At 35.6% G+C, this 19,624-nt stretch overlaps 1 protein-coding gene across 1 annotated transcript in view; it reads left to right on the plus strand.

Annotated features, from left to right (window-relative positions):
* The window catches only part of LOC101908548 (low-density lipoprotein receptor-related protein 1B-like), a 150,169-nt gene that overhangs the window by 18,952 nt on the left and 111,593 nt on the right, over positions 1-19,624 (plus strand). The window contains exons 2-3 of the mRNA XM_059877475.1: positions 826-1,000; positions 1,959-2,053. Of these exons, the coding sequence (XP_059733458.1) occupies positions 826-1,000; positions 1,959-2,053 (270 nt within the window). The remainder of the gene's footprint in view (positions 1-825; positions 1,001-1,958; positions 2,054-19,624) is intronic.

The raw sequence follows: 19,624 nt of genomic DNA on the forward strand, positions 1-19,624 counted from the left end.
CAAAGAGTCAGACACGACTGACCAACTGAGCTGAACTGAATTGTGTATCTGTTAATATGTTGAAAAGATTTCCTAGTATCCATTATTTTAACACTTTATTTTTCATTTGTTTCTTTAATTAAAATGTGCAATTATATTTAAGCCTACTTTCCATCATTTTTTAAAAAGATGCCCAATTGAATAATCAAGTAATAGCAACCCAAATATTCATATTGGCTGTAATGAATAAAAACATAATTAGATTTCAGTAATTTCTATAGAATCCACATTGGAGGAATTTTAAAAGGGTTTCAGTTTCTTTGCTCATATCTCAGTCAATTTCTGCTAATTATCCATTTTAAAGATGTTCAACTCTCTGATAATTCTTTTCAGAAAGTTGAATTGTTTTATTTAATTTTGGTAACAAATTGGCACTTAACAGATAAAATGGCCCATTTGTTGATGGCCCACAAGTACTTTCTCCTGACTAGAAAGATGTACTACCAACTAGAGAAGCTATTACTCTAATTTGAATTTTGGTCACCTTGGCCCATAGGACTGCTGCCTGCATCTGCTCCTTAGTGTTTACTAGCGAATCATTGACTGTTAGTGCAAATTTAATGCTAATTGTTACTTCAGGTTTTCAAATGGCTCAGCAGTAAGACATTAATGATTATTCATGCCTTAAGAAGGGCTGATAAGGGAATGAGATTACATCTTGTACAATTTTAGCTAACAAATTAAAGTGTAAATTAAATTTTCCCTGAGACAGAAAATAACTGACTTGGAAAGCCAAAACAATGAGACATTTCATTCACTTGTGATTTTCTCTTTCCTGTTGTACAGATATTCAGAGTATCAGAGGGTTAACCGTGGACTGGGTCTCACGTAATTTATACTGGATTAGCTCAGAATTTGATGAAACACAAATTAATGTGGCAAGACTAGATGGCTCCTTGAAAACCTCAATTATCCATGGAATCGATAAACCACAGTGTCTAGCAGCTCACCCAGTCAGGGGGTAAAGTATGATTTTTTTTTAAGTTTTTCAAAATTTTATACACCTTTGCTCTGATATTGTGTAAAAACTTTGTTGAATTCAGAAGAGACAAACATATACATATGTGTATATACATATAAGCTATACAGTAAAAAAGGCAAATGTGAATATGGACATTATAGGCGATCCCGGGTTAACGATTTCTGCTTTCTGCATGAAATCAAGTTTTTACATATTACTGTAAAATTTTATCAATTTATGTTTATAAAGAGTGACAGTTCAGAATGAGAAAAAGAGAGAGAGAGGCCTAGAAAAGTTGTTAATTTCATTTCAAATACCAGTTGTTAATAACATGTTTACTGTGAGTTGATGTTATGGTCACTGCAGATTAGATCACATTCTCCCATCTTCTGGTTAGTCTTCAGGAATGCATGTAGAGAACTCATGTAGAGCTAAAAGAAAGTCTTTCTCTGTAGTGCTTTCAACAGGAATGATTGAAATGACTTTGTTTCCTTCTCTGGTACCTGATTTTTCTGAATCAAGAGAATTAACATTGATGAATGATTTTAAATGGAAATAATTTACTGTAGTTAAAGTTAAGGGCTTCCCAGGTGGCACTAGTAGTAAAGAACCCGCCTGCCAATGCAGGAGACATAAGAGCTATGGATTCGATCTCTTGTGCAGGAAAATCCCCTAGAGGAGGGCACGGCAATCCACTCCAATATTCTTGCCTGGAGAAGCCCATGGACGTTTGTGGGTGTAGAGGCGAAACAAGTGAGATAATGGGTCTTCAATGATAGGAAAAAGTAAGAGTGGTACTTCTTCCCAGGCAAGTGGCTCAACAATTTGGAGACTTCTTGGAAAAAAAAAATAATCCTGCGCCAATAATTTAATATTAACTTAGTTCTTCAACAGATGTTTCTAGTCAACAAGTAGGTCTATATCTAATATTTTTAAACCATATCTCTTTTGAATTAAGGAAACTCTACTGGACAGATGGCAACACAATTAATATGGCAAATATGGATGGCAGTAATAGCAAGATTCTCTTTCAAAATCAAAAGGAACCTGTTGGTAAGTTTTATTATATATATATATTTTTCACAGTTAATACTGCAGTTTTTAATATGACAAATCTGTACTCATACAATGGATCTTTGCTCTTGAGCCTGAAAGAAAATATTGTAGATTGATAATATAAATTAAATCATAAATTTATTGATTTTATTGAATCTATTTGGTTTATGTAGGGTAGGAAGGAAACATTTTTTTCTGGAGAAGAAGTTTTTTTTGATAAGATAATTTTTTATAGTATCTCAAGTATAGAAGTTGCTTAAAACTTAAGGTAATTAATACATATAATATCTTATTCTCACTGATGAATACCTTATACACCAATTGCTTCAGTGGCAACATGATGTACTGAGGCTTCCTCTGATCATCATTGTTGTGGCATTATTAATAGTTACAATGATTTGAGTTTAAGCCTTTAATATTTAATTTTCAGCAGTTTTCATTTACTCTGCACGGTGTTTATTTAGTTTTTTATTCTACCTTTGTTAACCATTGTAAATCATCACATGAAACTTCATGGTGCTGAAAGAGAGCTTTGAGTCATTCCCATAAATGATTTTTGAAAATCAAGCTATAAGGATTCTTCTAGAAGATAATGTTACATATTTGCACATAGATATCTATACATTATGCTAATCTTTTCAAACAGTAATCACTTTCCTCATCTTCTCTTATACTTCTTTGAGAGGCCTGAATTTGTCATCACAAAGTACCTTTTTAAAAAATCCAACAATGAACCTGGATTTTTATATTATATTAAATGTATATATATAAAAGAAAACCATAATTTTGCTTTGAATTAAATACTATATATTTTTAAATCTTGGAGTAAAATTACTGTACCATGGAGCTTTTCAGCACTAATTTCTTAGTTTTAGAAATGTGGAAATATACTTACTTGAAGTATCTCATTTTTAATAGTGATGATTCAATAAAGGAATAATATTAAGATTTACAATAAATGGGAATTTTTATGTGGTCCATAGAATAAGCCTCTGATGTAAAATGATACTATTAACAACTCTTTTCTTTGGACTGTTGGTTCTAAGATGTGATACACAATTGAAATTCAAGGTAGTGTTAGAAATTAAAGGCAAATAGAAATGCTAATACTTCTGTGTAGAAGATGATAGAACAAAAGAAACAAGGGATTCTACAAGATAGGACCCATACAAAGGGCTTAATTTGGACTAAAGCAATTTAGTCAGTGCTTATCTGGAGTTGTTCAGAATATTTAAAATGGAAAAGTGAATGTGATTGAAACAGTATGAGCAAATAAAGTTCTTACATTGTAATGCGGTAGCCATAAGTTACACCAAAATAATTCACATGCTTGTTTTTATAATGGGGAAAGCCTTATCTTTCTTAATACTAAATTTCCATTTTCCTACTCAAAATAAATTAAAGAAGAGCTATATATGTATAACTTATGTAAGGAAAGTTTGTAAGGAAAAGAATTACTGCTACTATATACACTTTGTAGTTGGCCCATCAGATGTCATACACCACATACTGTTAACTGTGTATGGATGATGATTCAACACCATCATTTATTTTAAAGGTACAACATCACCATTTAATATTTCAACATCATCATTAAAATTTTAAAATAAATTCAAAATGACACCATTAAATATTAATTTGTGTGAGATATACTATTTTCCCAGAAATAACCCAGAACCTTATTACAAAGCACATTTGAAGTCAGGATTCATGAGTATAGATTGTGAGTTAGATATTCAATAAACAGATTTTCATTATCAGATTTTGTATTCAGCCTGTAGATAAAAATTTGACTTGTTCTTTTTCCTTTAGGGGAACAGGAACCTAAATCACTTTAGATTCCACTAAGTGAATTTATCCCACTGACCTTGAGCAAATTACAGTTAGCTTGGTTGTACTTGCTTTCCTCATCTGTAAAATCAAGGCAAAATGCCTATTTTTATAAAGTTCTCATGAGGATTAAATGAGGAAAACTTATGAAAAGAACAGCTGGCCTTTTGTAATAGAACCTATCAGGAGTAGTAGTAGAAGGTATATTGGGTCCCATAGACTGGAATTTGAATGATTTGTCTACAATATTAAGTGCGTATAAAAGAATTCAGTGAAGAATAAACATAGAACAAAATCCACAGAAATGTGGCAAAGGAATATATGTAACCAAGTGGGCCTCTGAGATGAACAAACTTTTATGCACATCTGAGGATTTAACTCTATATTGTCTTGATGTTGATGCTCAGAGGCAAACACGTTTGAAATACTCTTCTGCTCTCAGATTTTGTCAGCATATCTGCCCCAGGGCAATAGACAGCTGTGCCCTCATCTTGCTTTATTACAGGCATTGGTTGCAAGTTCCTCCCAGTAACTTAGGTTACTAGTCATGTTTACCAAGTGTTAAGATTGCTGGTCTCTGTGACGTTAATGACAGGCTGTGTTGTCCATTGGTAAATGCGTTCCTCTTGCTGTTTCTTCTCCCTTCCTTGTCTAAGCTTGTGGTCATTTGGCTCTGTAGGGGAGGAAGAGGCTTTCCTATCACTTTCTAGGTTCTTTTGGCTGGTCTAATGCATATATACCTCGGAGATATTACAGCTTCAGTTCTAGACCACTGAAATAAAGCAAATATGACAATTAAGTGAGTCACACAAAAATTTTTGGTTTTCCAGTGCATATAAAAGTTATGTTGTACACCATACTATAGTCTTTCAAGTGGGTGATAACATTGTGTCTTAAAACAAACAAAGGGTGTACATACCTTAATTAAAAAATACTTTATTGCTAAATTCCTAACCATCATCTGAACCTTCAGCAAGTCATCATAGTAATGGCAAAGATTACTGATCACAGATCAACATAAGAAATATAATGATGTAAAATTATGAGATATTAACCAGACTGTGGCACAGAGACAGGCAGTAGTCAGATGCTGTTGGAAAAAGTGGTGCTAATAGCCCTACTAGGTACAGGGTTGACACAAACATTCGATTTGCAGGAAACACAGTATCTGCAGAGTGCACAGTAAAGCAGAGAGAAATAAAATGAGGTATACCTGTAGTTAAATTCACAGAAGGCAGGAGAAGAAAAACAGGAAAAACATTTTAATTATGTACATATGGGACCCCCATAAAAATGAGACCCAAAGAAGTAACGAAAGCAGGAAGCTTTTTACCTATTAGATAAATAAAATTGTTTGTGAAGATTTGACAAAACAAAGGGGTTTGAACTCGCAGTTCCAAAGTAATGAAGAGGTAACAAACCTTATTAATACTGCTGTTTGGGCCTTGGATTCCCTATCTCTGGCAATAAGGACACCTTCTATCTTCCTGGTATTAGGAGGATAGCTTTTCATGGGAGAATTAGTCCTTGTTTTCAGAAAAACAAAAGAGGGTCAGTGTATTCTTCTTTTACCAGCTGTTTAAGTAACTTTAAATCAAAATAATTAATACGCCTACATATTCACACTTAGGGGTGGCCTGTCCTCGACCTGTCAGTTTTCTAGCATCTCAGATGTTTCTCAAAAAAGAAAGAACAAGTAAAAATCAGTTGGTCAGTTTATCTACTTATTGACAAGTTTTTTTTCTTTTTAAGCACAGAGTATAAATATAGAATAAATTATTCAGAATGCAACCCTTATTCATTTCAACCTTGTTAATTGCGATTTTTGATCTATCCCAGTAGGCTAGAGAGACTCTTATCTGTAAATTAATTGTAAAAAGTATTACTGCTGAGTAACTTTCTAGCAGGAAATTCTTATCTATATTCAGTTAGTTTAAATTGTTCATTTGTGTGGCACCAGTTAAGATGATGTTTTCAAGATTATTATAGGTGCTATTAAAACAGATTAAAAGCTATGTTCCATAGTAACTGTTTTTCAAGTTGTAGTCTTTTTACTGTGTGTGCTTGAACCATTTTCTTTAAATATATTCACTAATATATTATTTATGAAGTTATGCAAAATACTTAGGTATTTCCGATTTGTTTTCTTTTTTTAAAGTTTTTTTTTTTCTGTCCATTTTTTTAAATGGGCAATTTAGAGCTGTAGTGTAAATAAGCAGACTCTCCTCCCCCACAAAAAAAACTTGTTTTTGGTTTATATACAAATTTAAATGTGATTTATTGTAGTATCAAGGTTAAGTCTCATATGGAAACATTTGATAATGGAAGAATCTTTGAAGTACTCCCTAGAATTCATGGCACTGTAATCTCACTTTATAAGATTCTTTTAAAACTATTCCCCTGAGAATATTTCTAAAATGGAATTTTTGAGTCCTATAAATGAACATATGAATGTGTGAAAAAGTAAGCACAAACCTATTTTTGTTTGTATACATGACTGTCATACCTATGAAATATTATATGCATAGGGATTTTTTTTACTTTTATTTACTTACTGAAGTTCACTGATATTTTACACTTAGGAAACTATTTTAATTTCTTTTTTCATAATGAATCTGTCTGGGCAATCTCTGGCTTAAACTCCTCCCCACTGCATTCCCTGAACCATTTCTATGAAGAAAATTAGGTGATTAGGAAAGGAGGAGATACTTACTGTTAATTGATTTTTCTCCTATGCATATTGATTGTCAGATTATACATTATTTTGGGGAAAAATATATAGGAAAAATATGTGCAAAATGTGAGGAGAAAAAACAATATTCTGTCTGGCAAGGCTGGGGAATGTCAACTCAAAACAATCATTTTCTATCACCCTTTATGAAAGCTATATTCTCACTAAAGTTACGCTTTGTGTTTGCATGCACTTAGCCTGGGATGTATGATGATGATGATATAGAATCATCATTTTGGTAACAAAAATAGCGTAATTATTTTGCCTATTTATTAAGGACTTAAAATATGCCAGGTACTTGGAAAATGTTTTCATTAATCATCTCATAGTAATCATTTCTGGAAGGCTTTCTTACTCCTCCTTTATAGATTCAGAAATTGAGGCTTGTTGAAAGAAATTAGTTGCCTGTCATGAATGGTAGAGTTGCAATTCAAACCAAGTTTATCTGCTTCCAAAGTCATATTAAATCTTAACCATTATGCTATGCCCACAGAGGCTGATTTCATATAGTGATTACCTAACCTCAAGCAAAGATCAAGGAATAAAACCAGTACTCTTTCAAGCATAGAGAGTGGAAAGAAAAATGTACAGCTTATGTACTCCTCAGAAACATGGGGCCAATTAGGACACTGCAGCCAGCTTTTCTAAGCAGCCAGGGGTAGGCAAGCACCAGTTTAGCTGTACAATTAATTATTTCTGAATTTTTAAATGCATATTTTAAACAGTAATGTCACTGATATATTAGGTTTTCTTCTTTTTGCAGAATGGTTTTTATAGTTTAATTTACTGGATTTCCCTTACTTGTTTCCTGTTATATCCTTATGTGTGATATAACTTGAAAGAGAAGTTCATCCTGATCTTATCAAAAGACCCAACTTTATATTTTATGAATGTGCATCACTGAAGACAAAGTAACTGCTACCTAGAGGCAGGTTGGGCTGAATAACTTTGTTTCTGTTAAATACAAATCACCATTCTCATTATCCATTGTCGAACCAAATATTTTCAATTAAGAGTTGTTGCTCTGTCTTGGATGCATTAAACGCTTAGAGCAGTTTGCAGAAGAGGGGATTTTAATTTACTATTTAAAGTGATTGCCAAGTTTACAATGTTTGCATATTATGAATTTTATCCCTTAAGCCTCATATAAAGTATCTTGACTTGTCAATCAGCATTTCAATTTTTGGCTTTTTCTTAAGAATCTACTGTACTATATATTTCATTTTCTTGATGTTTTCTCTTCACTATAAATGTGATCCCAACCAAAAGTCATTTGTTTACTCAACTTTCAAGTATACCTTCTTGAAGCCTGCCAAACTATTAACTTTTAATTGTTTAATCATTCCAACCCTTATTGTGTATTTGTGGATTTTAAAAATTTTTATGGATAGCATTCATAAACACTGCTTAGCATGTCAAAAGAGCTCAAGCATCTCACTATTTAAAAATAAGAATATTTATATATACTTATTACTCAGCACACTTTTATTATGCATGAAGCTCAATCAACATATAAGGCTATGTACCATGAAAGAAATGATAATAATATGTTACCAAAAAGACCAGGGGAATTAACAAACTGATATTAAAATTATACATTCATGTACACACAAATAATTTAAATTATTATGTTTTTTAATTTGATCTTTTACTCAAATGTGATGAAGTATTTAAAAAAAAATTATGAAGGGTATTTAGGTTCTAGACTCTGAAAATAAAACCTGGGATACATTATCAAAGTCATAGTCCAGTAAAGGAAAAGAATAGAAACATAAACCGTTTGATGAGATCTTCTGTAGAGTTAAACAACAACAAAAACACATACCATTAATGAGTACTATTTCAAGACAGCATAAAGATAATATAAGTAGACACAATGAAAAATAGAACAACTCATTCTTTATGGAAAGAAAAATAGAGGAATAAGTTGTTACAAAATTGGTGATATTTTTAAGTTTCAACTGGAATTTGAAGAAGACATACATTTTTGCTTTTGAGTTATGAGAGGAGAAGGGGATTTCCTTTCCTTAGTCTTAGTAAAAAAGGGAGGGGAAAAAAAACAGGTTTATTTATTTATTTATTTTAGCATTAGCACTTAACAGTGCATCAAAGATTTACTGTTTCCACTGCAAGATGAACTGGTTCCTAAACTTGTTAGGTACCACAGTATAATCAGTCAAACAGGAAATGAAGTGTGTTCCACTTTGGGAAAGGTATGCTCATAATTTTATCTGAAAATTACTAATACACTTCTGGGAGATGGCCCTCTTACTCAGTACGCCTCATCAGTAATGCGGGCATAAATACCAAGGGACCTCATGATCTAAATTTAGCATGGCGCTGTCATCTGCAAGTGTATTTCTCCCACCTCTGCAGTAGTTGCTTTCCAATATTTCAGGTTATTATTATTGTTTTTTTTTTTATAGTCATTACACCTCGAGGATGACAAAGATGAGAGTGTGGAAGATTAACGATCACAAAACTTACACCAAAAAGGGAAGCTCTTCTATATTATATGAAAATCCCTTATAAAAGGCAGTTCATTAACCAAAAATGCTTTATACATTCAGATTTTCCCCATCTCTCAACAGTCATGGTTTCCAAAGAGAACACTCAGTAGTGAAGGCCACATACTTGTTTTGCATTAGTTTGATACGCTGAAAATCAGAACCTTTAAAGCATCTTGTAAATGGGAGAAATGAAACTGGACCTGGGTAGGGGGCTGGGTTTAACAGGTTTAAAAGGGACAATTTTGTCCACAATCTGAATTATTCTGTGTGTCTAGGGGAAAAAGTATATAGCCCAAGGAAATGTTTAGGATTATATTGACAGGAACTATAATTTTAAAATATTGAAGTGACACAATTTAGTGCTTTAAAGATAGTTTGCTTTATTTTACCTATCAAGCTATAAAATATAGTTTAGGCAAAGTAAAAAACTATAGGTTGTTGTTCTTGTTCAGTCACCCAGTTGTGTCCAACTCTTTGCAACCCCATGGATGCAGCATGCCAGGTCTCCCTGCCACTCACCATCTCCCGGAGTTTGCCCCTTGTTCATGTGCACTGCATCAGTGATGCCATCCAGTCATCTTATCCTCTGATGCCCTCTTCTCCTTCTACCCTTGATCTTTCCCAGCATCGGGGACATATCCAGTGAGTCATCTGTATAGGTATTAAACCTTTTAAAATGATCTTTTAGAAAAAAATAAAACCACTTCTTAACAAAAGCTTGTCACTAATTCTGGGTTTCTTCTAATTTTGCATGTTATTTTCACAAGGCACATAATTTTTACCAGTCATTAAGAACTTGAATGATAGAATAATTGTCCCAGGTAAAATGATTTATATGAAGGAGAATGGAGGAGATGCTAAAATCTTAACTTGATAAAATAAATATCAAGGAAGTTATTACCTTAGTTCTGTAGCTCTGTAGGTCATCAGTGACTTCTTAAAGCAGAGTGAATTGAGGGGATTATTTCAAGCAATAATTTATATCAAGTTAATATAAAAACAATATAGATACTTGCAGTTGGAGAAAAAAATATAAAAAAAAATTATTTCATCTATCTTCCTAGGTTATTGCATCTACCTTATTCCTTCCAGGGTCTGGCTAGGGCCCTAGAACTTAGACTGACAAAAGACAAAAACAGAGCTTATTAACTTGTGTAGCACACATGCATGTGAGAGAAACACACTGAAGAATAGCTCAAAGGAGTGGTGTGAACATGTGTGTATATCATCTTCAGTCAGTTCACTTAGGTCGCTCAGTAGTGTCTGACTCTTTGCGACCCCATGGACTGCAGCCAGGCTTCCCAGTCCATTACCAACTCACGGAGCCTACTCAACTCATGTCCATCACATCCGTGATGCCACCTAACCATCTCATCCTCTGTCATCCTCTTCTCCTGCCTTTAATCTTTCCCAGCATCAGGGTCTTTTCCAATGAGTCGGTTCTTCGCATAAGGTGGCCAAAGTATTGGAGTTTCAGCTTCAGCATCAGTCCTTCCAATGAATACCCAGGACTGATCTTTAGGATTGATAGGTTGGATCTCCTTGCAGTCCAAGGGACTCTCAAGAGTCTTCTCCAACACCACAGTTCAAAAGCATCAATTCTTCAGCACTCAGCTTTCTTTATAGTCCAGCTCTCATATCCATACATGATTATTTGAAAAACCATAGCTTTGATTAGTTGGACCTTTGTTGGTAAAGTAATGTCTCTGCTTTCTAATATGCTATCTAGGTTGGTCATAGCTTTTCTTCCAAGGAGCAAGCGTCTTTTAATTTCATGGCTGCAGTCACCATCTGCAGTGATTTTGGAGCCCCCCAAAATAAAGTCTCACTGTTTCTATTGCTTCCCCATCTATTTGCCATGAAATGATGGGACCAGGTGCCATGATCTTAGTTTTCTGAATGTTGAGTTTTAAGCCAACTTTTTCACTCTCCTCTTTCACTTTCATCAAGAGGCTCTTTAGTTCTTCTTCACTTTCTTCCATAAGGATGGTGTCATCTGTATATATGAGTTTATTGATATTTCTCCTGGCAATCTTGATTCCAGCTTGTACTTCATCCAGCCTGGCATTTCGCATGATGTACTCTGCATATAAGTTAAATAAGCAGGGTGACAATATACAGCCTTGACATACTCCTTTCCAGATTTGGAACCAGTCTTTTGTTCCATGTCCATTTCTAACTGTTGCTTCCTGACCTGCATACAGATATCTCAGGAGGCAGGTCAGGTGGTCTGAGATTCCTATCTCTTTAAGAATTTTCCACATTTTATTGTGATCCACACAGTCAAAGGCTTTAGTGTAGTCAATAAAGCAAAAGTGGATTTTTTTCTGAAACTCCCTTGCTTTTTCAATGATCCAGTTTATGTTGGCAATTTGATAAAGCCATTAATTTGTAGAGAAATAGAAAGATAAAGGGAAAAGGTTTTAGACTTAAAGAAAGTAAGCTATAAGAAGGTAATTATATGAGAAAAACTAAATAAAGATAAGGGTCATTTTAGTAAATTCCTTTCAGTGCTATCTCTGGGCTGGTAAGAGTCTAGACTTATCTCTGGTGATTAACAGGTAAGCCTCTTCCCACGTGGCTCAGTGGGACAAAGAATCCACCTGAAGTGTAGGAGACATGGGTTTGATCCCTGGGTCAGGAAGATCTGTTGGAGGAAGGCATAGCAACCTCCTCTAGTATTCTTGCCTGGAGAACCCCATGGACAGAGGGGCCTGGGGGGCTACAGCTCATTGAGTTGCAAAGAATTGGATATGACTGAAGCAACTTCAAGGGCGCAGGGGGGCAGAGAGGAGCTACTCCATGTCCAAGGTAAGGAGCAGCAGCTGCACTTTGCTGGAGCAGCCGTGAAGAGATACCCCACATCCAAGGTAAGAGAAAACCAGGTAAGACGGTAGGTGTTGCAAGAGGGCATCAGAGGGCAGACACACTGAAACCATAATCACAGAAAACTAGCCAATCTGATCACACAGAACACAGCCTTGTCTCACTCAATGAAACTAAGCCATGCTGTGTGGGGCCACCCAAGACAGGTGGGTCATGGTGGAGAGGTCTGACAGAATGTGGTCCACTGGTGAAGGGAAAGGCAAACCACTTCAGTATTCTTGCCTTGAGAACCCCATGAGCAGTATGAAAAGGCAAAATGATAGGATACTGAAAGAGGAGAGGAACTCCCCAGGTCATTAGGTGCCCAATATGCTACAGAAGATCAGTGGAGAAATAACTCCAGAAAGAATGAAGCGATGGAGCCAAAACAAAAACAATACCCAGCTGTGGATGTGACTGGTGATAGAAGCAAAGTCTGATGCTATAAAGAACAATATTGCATAGGAACCTGGAATGTTAGGTCCATGAATCAAGGCAAATTGGAAATGGTCAAAAAGGAGATGGAAAGAGTGAATGTTGATATTCTAGGAATCAGAGAACTAAAATGGTTGGGAATGGGTGAATTTAACTCAGATGACCGTTATATCTTCTACTGTGGGCAGGAATCCTTTAGAAGAAATGGAGTAGCCATCATGGTCAACAAAAGAGTCCAAAATTCAGTACTCGGATGCAGTCTAAAAAACAACAGAATGATCTCTGTTTGTTTCCAAGGCAAACCATTCATTATCACGGTGATCCAAGCCTATGCCCCAACCAGTAATACTGAAGAAGCTGAAGTTGAATGGTTCTATGAAGACCTACAAGACCTTTTAGAACTAATAGCCAAAAAAGATGTCCTTTCATTATAGGCTACTGGAATGCAAAAATAGGAAGTCAAGAAACACCTGGAATAACAGGCAAATTTGGCCTTGGAATACGGAATGAAGCAGGGCAAAGTTTAATACAGTTTTGCCAAGAGAACGCACTGGTCATAGCAAACACCCTTTTCCAACAACACAAGAGAAGACTCTATACATGGACATCACCAGATGGTCAACACCAAAATCACATAGATTATTTTCTTTACAGCCAAAGATGGAGAAGCTCTAAACAGTCATCAAAAACAAGACCAGGAGATGACTATGGCTCAGGTCATGAACTCCTTATTGCCAAATTCAGACTTAATTTGAAGAAAGCAGGGAAAACCACTAGACCATTCAGGTATGACCTAAATCAAATCCCTTATGATTATACAGTGGAAGTAAGAAAAAGATTTAAGGGACTAGATTTGATAGACAGAGTGCCTGATGAACTATGGACTGAGGTTCATGACGTTGTACAGGAGACAAGGATCAAGACCATCAACATGGAAAAGAAATGCAAAAAAGCAAAATGGCTGTCTGAGGAAACCTTACAAATAGCTGTGAAAAGAAGAGAAGCAAAAAGCAAAGGAGAAAAAGAACGATATTCTCATTTGAATGCAGAGTTCCAAAGAACAACAAGGAAAGATAAGAAAGCCTTCCTAAGAGATCAATGCAAAGAAATAGAGGGAAACAACAGAATGGGAAAGACTAGAGATCTTTTCAAGAAAATTAGAGATACCAAGGGAACATTTCATGCAAAGATGGGCTCAATAAAGGACAGAAATGGTATGGACCTAACAGAAGCAGAAGATATTAAGAAGAGGTGGCAAGAATACACAGAAGAACTGTACAAAAAAGATCTTCAGGACCAAGATAATCACGATGGTGTGATCACTCACCTAGAGCCAGACATCCTGAAATGCGAAGTCAAGTAGGCCTTCCTTAGAAAGCATCACTACAAAAAAAGCTAGTGGATGTGATGGAATTCCAGTTGAGCTATTTTAAATCCTGAAAGATGATGCTGTGAAAGTACTACACTCAATATGCCAGCAAATTTGGAAAACTCAGCAGTGGCCACAAGACTGGAAAAGGTCAGTTTTCATTCCAATCCCAAAGAAAGGAAATGCCAAAGAATGCTCAAACTACAGCACAGTTAAACTCATCTCATACGCTAGTAAAGTAATGCTTAAAATTGTCCAAGCCAGGCTTCAGCAATACGTGAACTGTGAACATCCAGATGTTCAAGCTGGTTTAAGAAAAGGAGGAGGGACCAGAGATCAAATTGCCAACATCCGCTGGATCATGGAAAAAGCAAGAGAGTTCCAGAAAAACATCTATTTCTGCTTTATTGACTATGCCAAAGCCTTGGACTGTGTGGATCACAATAAACTGTGGAAATTCTGAAAGAGATGGGAATACCAGACCACCTGACCTATCTCTTGAGAAACCTGTATGCAGGTCAGGAAGCAATAGTTAGAACTGGACATAGAACAACAGACTGGTTCCAAATAGGGAAAGGAGTACGTCGAGGCTGTATATTGCCACCCTGCTTATTTAACTTATATGCAGAGTACATCATGAGAAACGCTGGGCTGGAAGAAGCACAAGCTGGAATCAAGTTTGCCAGGAGAAATATCAATAACCTCAGATATGTATATGACACCACCCTTATGGCAGAAAGTGAAGAGGAAATATAAAGCCTTTTGATGAAAGTAGAGAGTGAAGAAGTTGGCTTAAAGCTCAACATTCAGAAAACCAAGATCATGGCATCTGGTCCCAACACTTCATGGGTAATAGATGGGGAAACAGTGGAAACAGTGTCAGACTTTATTTTTTTGGATTCCAAAATCACTGCAGATGGTGATTGCAGACATGAAATTAAAAGACACTTACTCCTTGGAAGGAAGGTTATGACCAACCTAGATAGCATATTGAAAAGCAGAGACATTACTTTGCCAATAAAGGTCTGTCTAGTCAAGGCTAGTGGTCATGTATGGATGTGAGAGTTTGACTGTGAAGAAAACTGAGCACAGAAGAATTGATGCTTTTGAACTGTGGTGTTGGAGAAGACTCTTGAGAGTCCCTTGGACTGCAAGGAGATCCAACCAGTCCATTCTAGAGGAGATCAGCCCTGGGTGTTCTTTGGAAGGAATGATGCTGAGATTGAAACTCCAATACTTTGGCCACCTCATGCGAAGAGTTGACTCATTGGAAAAAGGCCCTGATGCTGGGAGGGATTGGGGGCAGGTGGAGAAGGGGACAACAGAGCATGATGAGATGGCTGGATAGCATCACCAACTCCATTTTCATGAGTTTGAGTGAACTCTGGGAGTTGGTGATGGACAGGGAGTCCTTGCATGCTGTGATTCATGGGGTCACAAAGAGTGGACATGACTGAGCAACTGAACTGAGCTGAACTGAAGCAACTAAGCACAGCAAAAAAAAAAAAAAAGAAAAGGGGGGCGGAAAGCTTTTATTTTTGGTGTCTCTTGTTTCTTCATCATTTTCAACTCAAGATAATCTTTAAAATGGTCAGTTTTAGAGTGACATAATCTGTTGCCCTACATGTTCAACTTTTTACTGAAAAATATTTTTTAATTGAAAATTTATTGAGGTAATTTTAGATTCACATGCAGTTGTAAAAATAATGCAGAAGGGTTCCATATATACTTCATCTCATTTCCCCCAATTGGAATATTATATAAAACTATATTAGTGAAACTGAATGTTGCTCATTCGTGTCTGACTTTTTGTGACCCCATGGACTATACAGTCCATGGAATTCTCCCAGCCAGAATACTGGAGTGGGTAGCTGTTCCCTTCTCCAGGGAATCTTCCCAACCCAGGGATCAAATCCTGGTCTTCTGCATTGCAGGTGGATTCTTTAACAGCTGAGCATAAAGGAAGCCCAAGTGGGTGGTCGGTCCCTTCTTTACTCTACTGGAGTGGGTGGTCTATCCCTTCTCCATTGGATCTTCCTGACCCAGGAATAATGGAATCAGGGTCTCCTGCATTGCAGATGGTTTCTGTACCAACTGAGTTATTGGGCAATAAAATATTACAACTCAGATATTGACCTTAATACAATCTATCAATCTTAATCAGATTATGTACTATTAGTATTCATTTGTGTGTGTGTGTATGTGTGTATTCAGATCTATATACTTTTATCATGTATATAGTTTCTTATATTAATACCAGAGTCAAAATACTGAATAAACTGAATCAATTTCTGTGGAAAAGTAGGGGAAATAAATAAAGGCAAAATAAGATAGTGAATAATTCCAATATCACACCAATCTTTTCTATTACCTATTTCATATGTACTCTCTTCCCCCTTCTCTTATCACACTGTCTTCCATTTCTAAAATTTTGCCATTTTAAAGTGTTACATAAATGAAATCATACAGTATATAACTTTTTGGATTGCCTTTTTTCCACTCAGCATTTATCCCTGGGAGAGTTGTTGCATGTATCAATAGATTTTTTATTTTTCTTTGTAGTGCTGAGTAGTATGCCATGGTATATACATAGCACAGTTTGATTAACCATTCTCCTGTTGAAGGGAGTGAGATGATTCTAATTTTTAACTGAAACCAAATGTGGCCTCTATACATGGACACCACATTAAATCTTGGAGATAAGAATTTTGTGTGAAGTAGAAAAGAATAGTTTTATTTCTTAGCCAGGTAAAGGGGGCTACAGCAGGCTAATGCCCTTAAAATCATGTGTTTCAACCTGGGGGGATGAGGAAGAATGAGGTGAGGAATCTTCCAGTGGAAGGGGGAATTGCTGATGAGGACAAGGATCAGGGTGCCTGCAGGCTCACATTCCTTCAATCTGGAGATCATCTGGTATCAGGTGATGATGGTTAACTGTGACCCTCTCTGGAAGAGTACTTCATCAAGTAGTTGACATCTTCATTTGGTGGAAGTTTTAGTTCTGCAGAAAAGCTCAAAGAAAATGTAATGTATATCCCTTGAGGGGGACCAGGACCCTGCTCCAATGGTTGCACTATTGTTTCTTGACTGTTCCTTCCTTGTCTCCACATTCCCTCCATTCCCTGAATAACAGCTGTTTGAACCTGCCCTCAGGGAAGGGGACAGGAAAAGGCTTTTGCGCCCAGGAGGGTCATAGGATTCTGCTGGGATTCATGACTTCTATAAATAAAGCTGTTATAAACATTCATGTACAAGTTTTTGTGTAAATATCTGTTTTAATTTCTCTGGGATAAATTTCCAGGAGTTCAATTAGTGGGACCAAGGCAATGGCACCCCACTCCAGTATTCTTGCCTGGAAAATCCCATGGACGGAGAAGCCTGGTGGGCTGCAGTCCATGGGGTCGTGAAGAGTCGGACACGACTGAGCGACTTCACTTTCACTTTTCACTTTCATGCATTGGAGAAGGAAATGGCAGCCCACTCCAGTGTTCTTGCCTGGAGAATCCCAGGGACGGGGGAGCCTGGTGGGCTGCCGTCTATGGGGTCCCATAGAGTCGGACACGACTGAAGCGACTTAGCAGCAGTAGCAGCAGCATGGTAATAACATGCTTAATTTCGTAAGAAACTGCAGTTGTTTTCCAGAGTAGCTGTACGATTTTCCATTCCTACCAGCAATAAGTCAGTGATAGCTTTTTTCCTGCATCCTAACAGTGTTTGCTGCTGTCACTAGTTTTATTGTAGTCATTCCTCTGTAGTGATACACATTGTCATTTTAGTTTGCATTTTCTTGTGACACTGAACATTTTTTCCATGCACTTATTTGTCATTTGTATATCTTCTGTGAGAATTTTGTTCATTTTTTTTTCCCATTTTCTAATTTGTTTTTTTTTAAACTATTGAATTTTGAGATTTGTTTTCTGAATACTAGTCTTTTGTTGGATATGTGGACTGCAAATATTTTGTCCCAGACTGAAGCATATTTTTTATTGGCTTTTATAGAACAAAGTTTTAAATTTTGATGTACCTGTATAATTGAGAAAATACTGAATTACAAATTAAGTCTGAAATCTGAGTATTTCTCATTATCAAATTATCTCAAAATAATCAATTGTAGGAATTACCAGAGAGATGGTTGTAAATTTTAGAAATAGGATTTTAGTTTAAAAGGAAATACAAAAACCTAGCATTTGTTAAGGATGTCTATGTGTCAGACACTAGTCTATGAGGGAATTATTCTTATTACTACAACCTAACAATTGTGAAGTGAGCGTATAGCCAGGTAAAGGCTACCTAGACTTCTGTCAGATCAACCCAGAACCTCACAGACAAGGTAATTAGAGGGTAGCAGCTTATATTTGTGTTTACTTCAGAAAGAAGCCAGAGATAGACTACAAAGAGTACTTTGGACTTTCTCAGGATGTTTATTCTTTAACGTAAAAACCTAAGTGTTTTCAGAAGAGAACATTTCTTGAGATAGCCCAATGGTGAGTAGGCACTTACTCCTATTCTACTTCTCCATGGAATAACTTTGCTCCCTTGGAGTTAAAAGTTCAGTGTTCCAGAGAAAGCTCTGCCTCAGGAATAATCATTCCTGTTTTGGTGAACTCTGAAAATATCTCCATTTTGGAATATCCGGAACATTATAATTATTCTGCAAGTATTGTAAGGGATGCAACTTTATAATATTTCAGCATTATTCATGTGTTTTCAATAGCCAGTTTTTTACAGCTTTCACAGTTCCAGAAGCTGAAGGGATTGTGTTCTACTGTCTGAACATAACACTACAAAGAAAATATTTGGAAGATTTCAGTGTTATTTATTATGGATGGCTAGAGGCCTTGAAGTTAATCATCTACATTAAAATATCCACTGTATGTCTTTTTCCCCATCTACATCTTTAGTATTTCTATGTTTCCAAAGATCTCATCATTATACACTTTCCAGCAAAATTTAAAAGGCCTCATTAAATCTTTTAAATATTCAGATTTAAAAGATTACAAAACTATGCTGTGTTTAAAAAAATGTCCTTACATTTTATATTCTAAAATTACCTCGAGAGATTTCTTAAAAATACTGATGCTTGGGACCAACATAAATCAATTAAATTAGAGTTTCTGGGGGTGGGATCAGTATTTTTAATAGCTTTTCAGATAATTATAATGCACTCCCAGGGATGAAAATCTTGAAATTAAATTTGATAAGTGATGGAAAAAATAGATAATTATTATCCACAGAAAGCCTTAATTTTTAAAATTTTTCTATATATTTGCATTTTTGTTTTAATTCTAAGTTGGTGTTATCCTGATTTTATTTTGAGTCATATAAAAAAGAAAAGAGATGAGACACATAAAAATGAACTTTTCAGTCTTAGTTGTAACAAAATTAAATTTTGAGTCTCTACTTAAAATTTAAGGGACTTATTTGTTTATTTTTTTAGTGATATGTGGAAAATATTGTTAATTATATTTATTTTAATATTGTGTAATTTCTTTTACCAATGTATGGAATGTTTCCATTATGAGGGCAATTACATCATTTTGGCAAGTCATATTGTCTAAATTAAAAGTAAGATGGTTTTAATCAAAATGTTCAAACAAAATAATAAATTAAAGGAAATCTTGGTTTCAAATAATGAGTGTTAGAATCAAAGCAGATAGATTATCTCTGCTCCTTTCAGTAATAGAAAAGATAAGTAAAAAGATAAGTTTTCCTTATCATTAAAGTTTTTCAATTTAAGTGATGACTTTTCTTCCAATGGTATACCTATTATATTATTGAGTCTGGGTTATCTATTTGATAAACAGATCCAGATAATTTTAAAAATAAAT

This window comes from Bos taurus, chromosome 2, assembly GCF_002263795.3.
Source record: "Bos taurus isolate L1 Dominette 01449 registration number 42190680 breed Hereford chromosome 2, ARS-UCD2.0, whole genome shotgun sequence".
Classification (NCBI taxonomy): Eukaryota; Metazoa; Chordata; class Mammalia; order Artiodactyla; family Bovidae; genus Bos; species Bos taurus.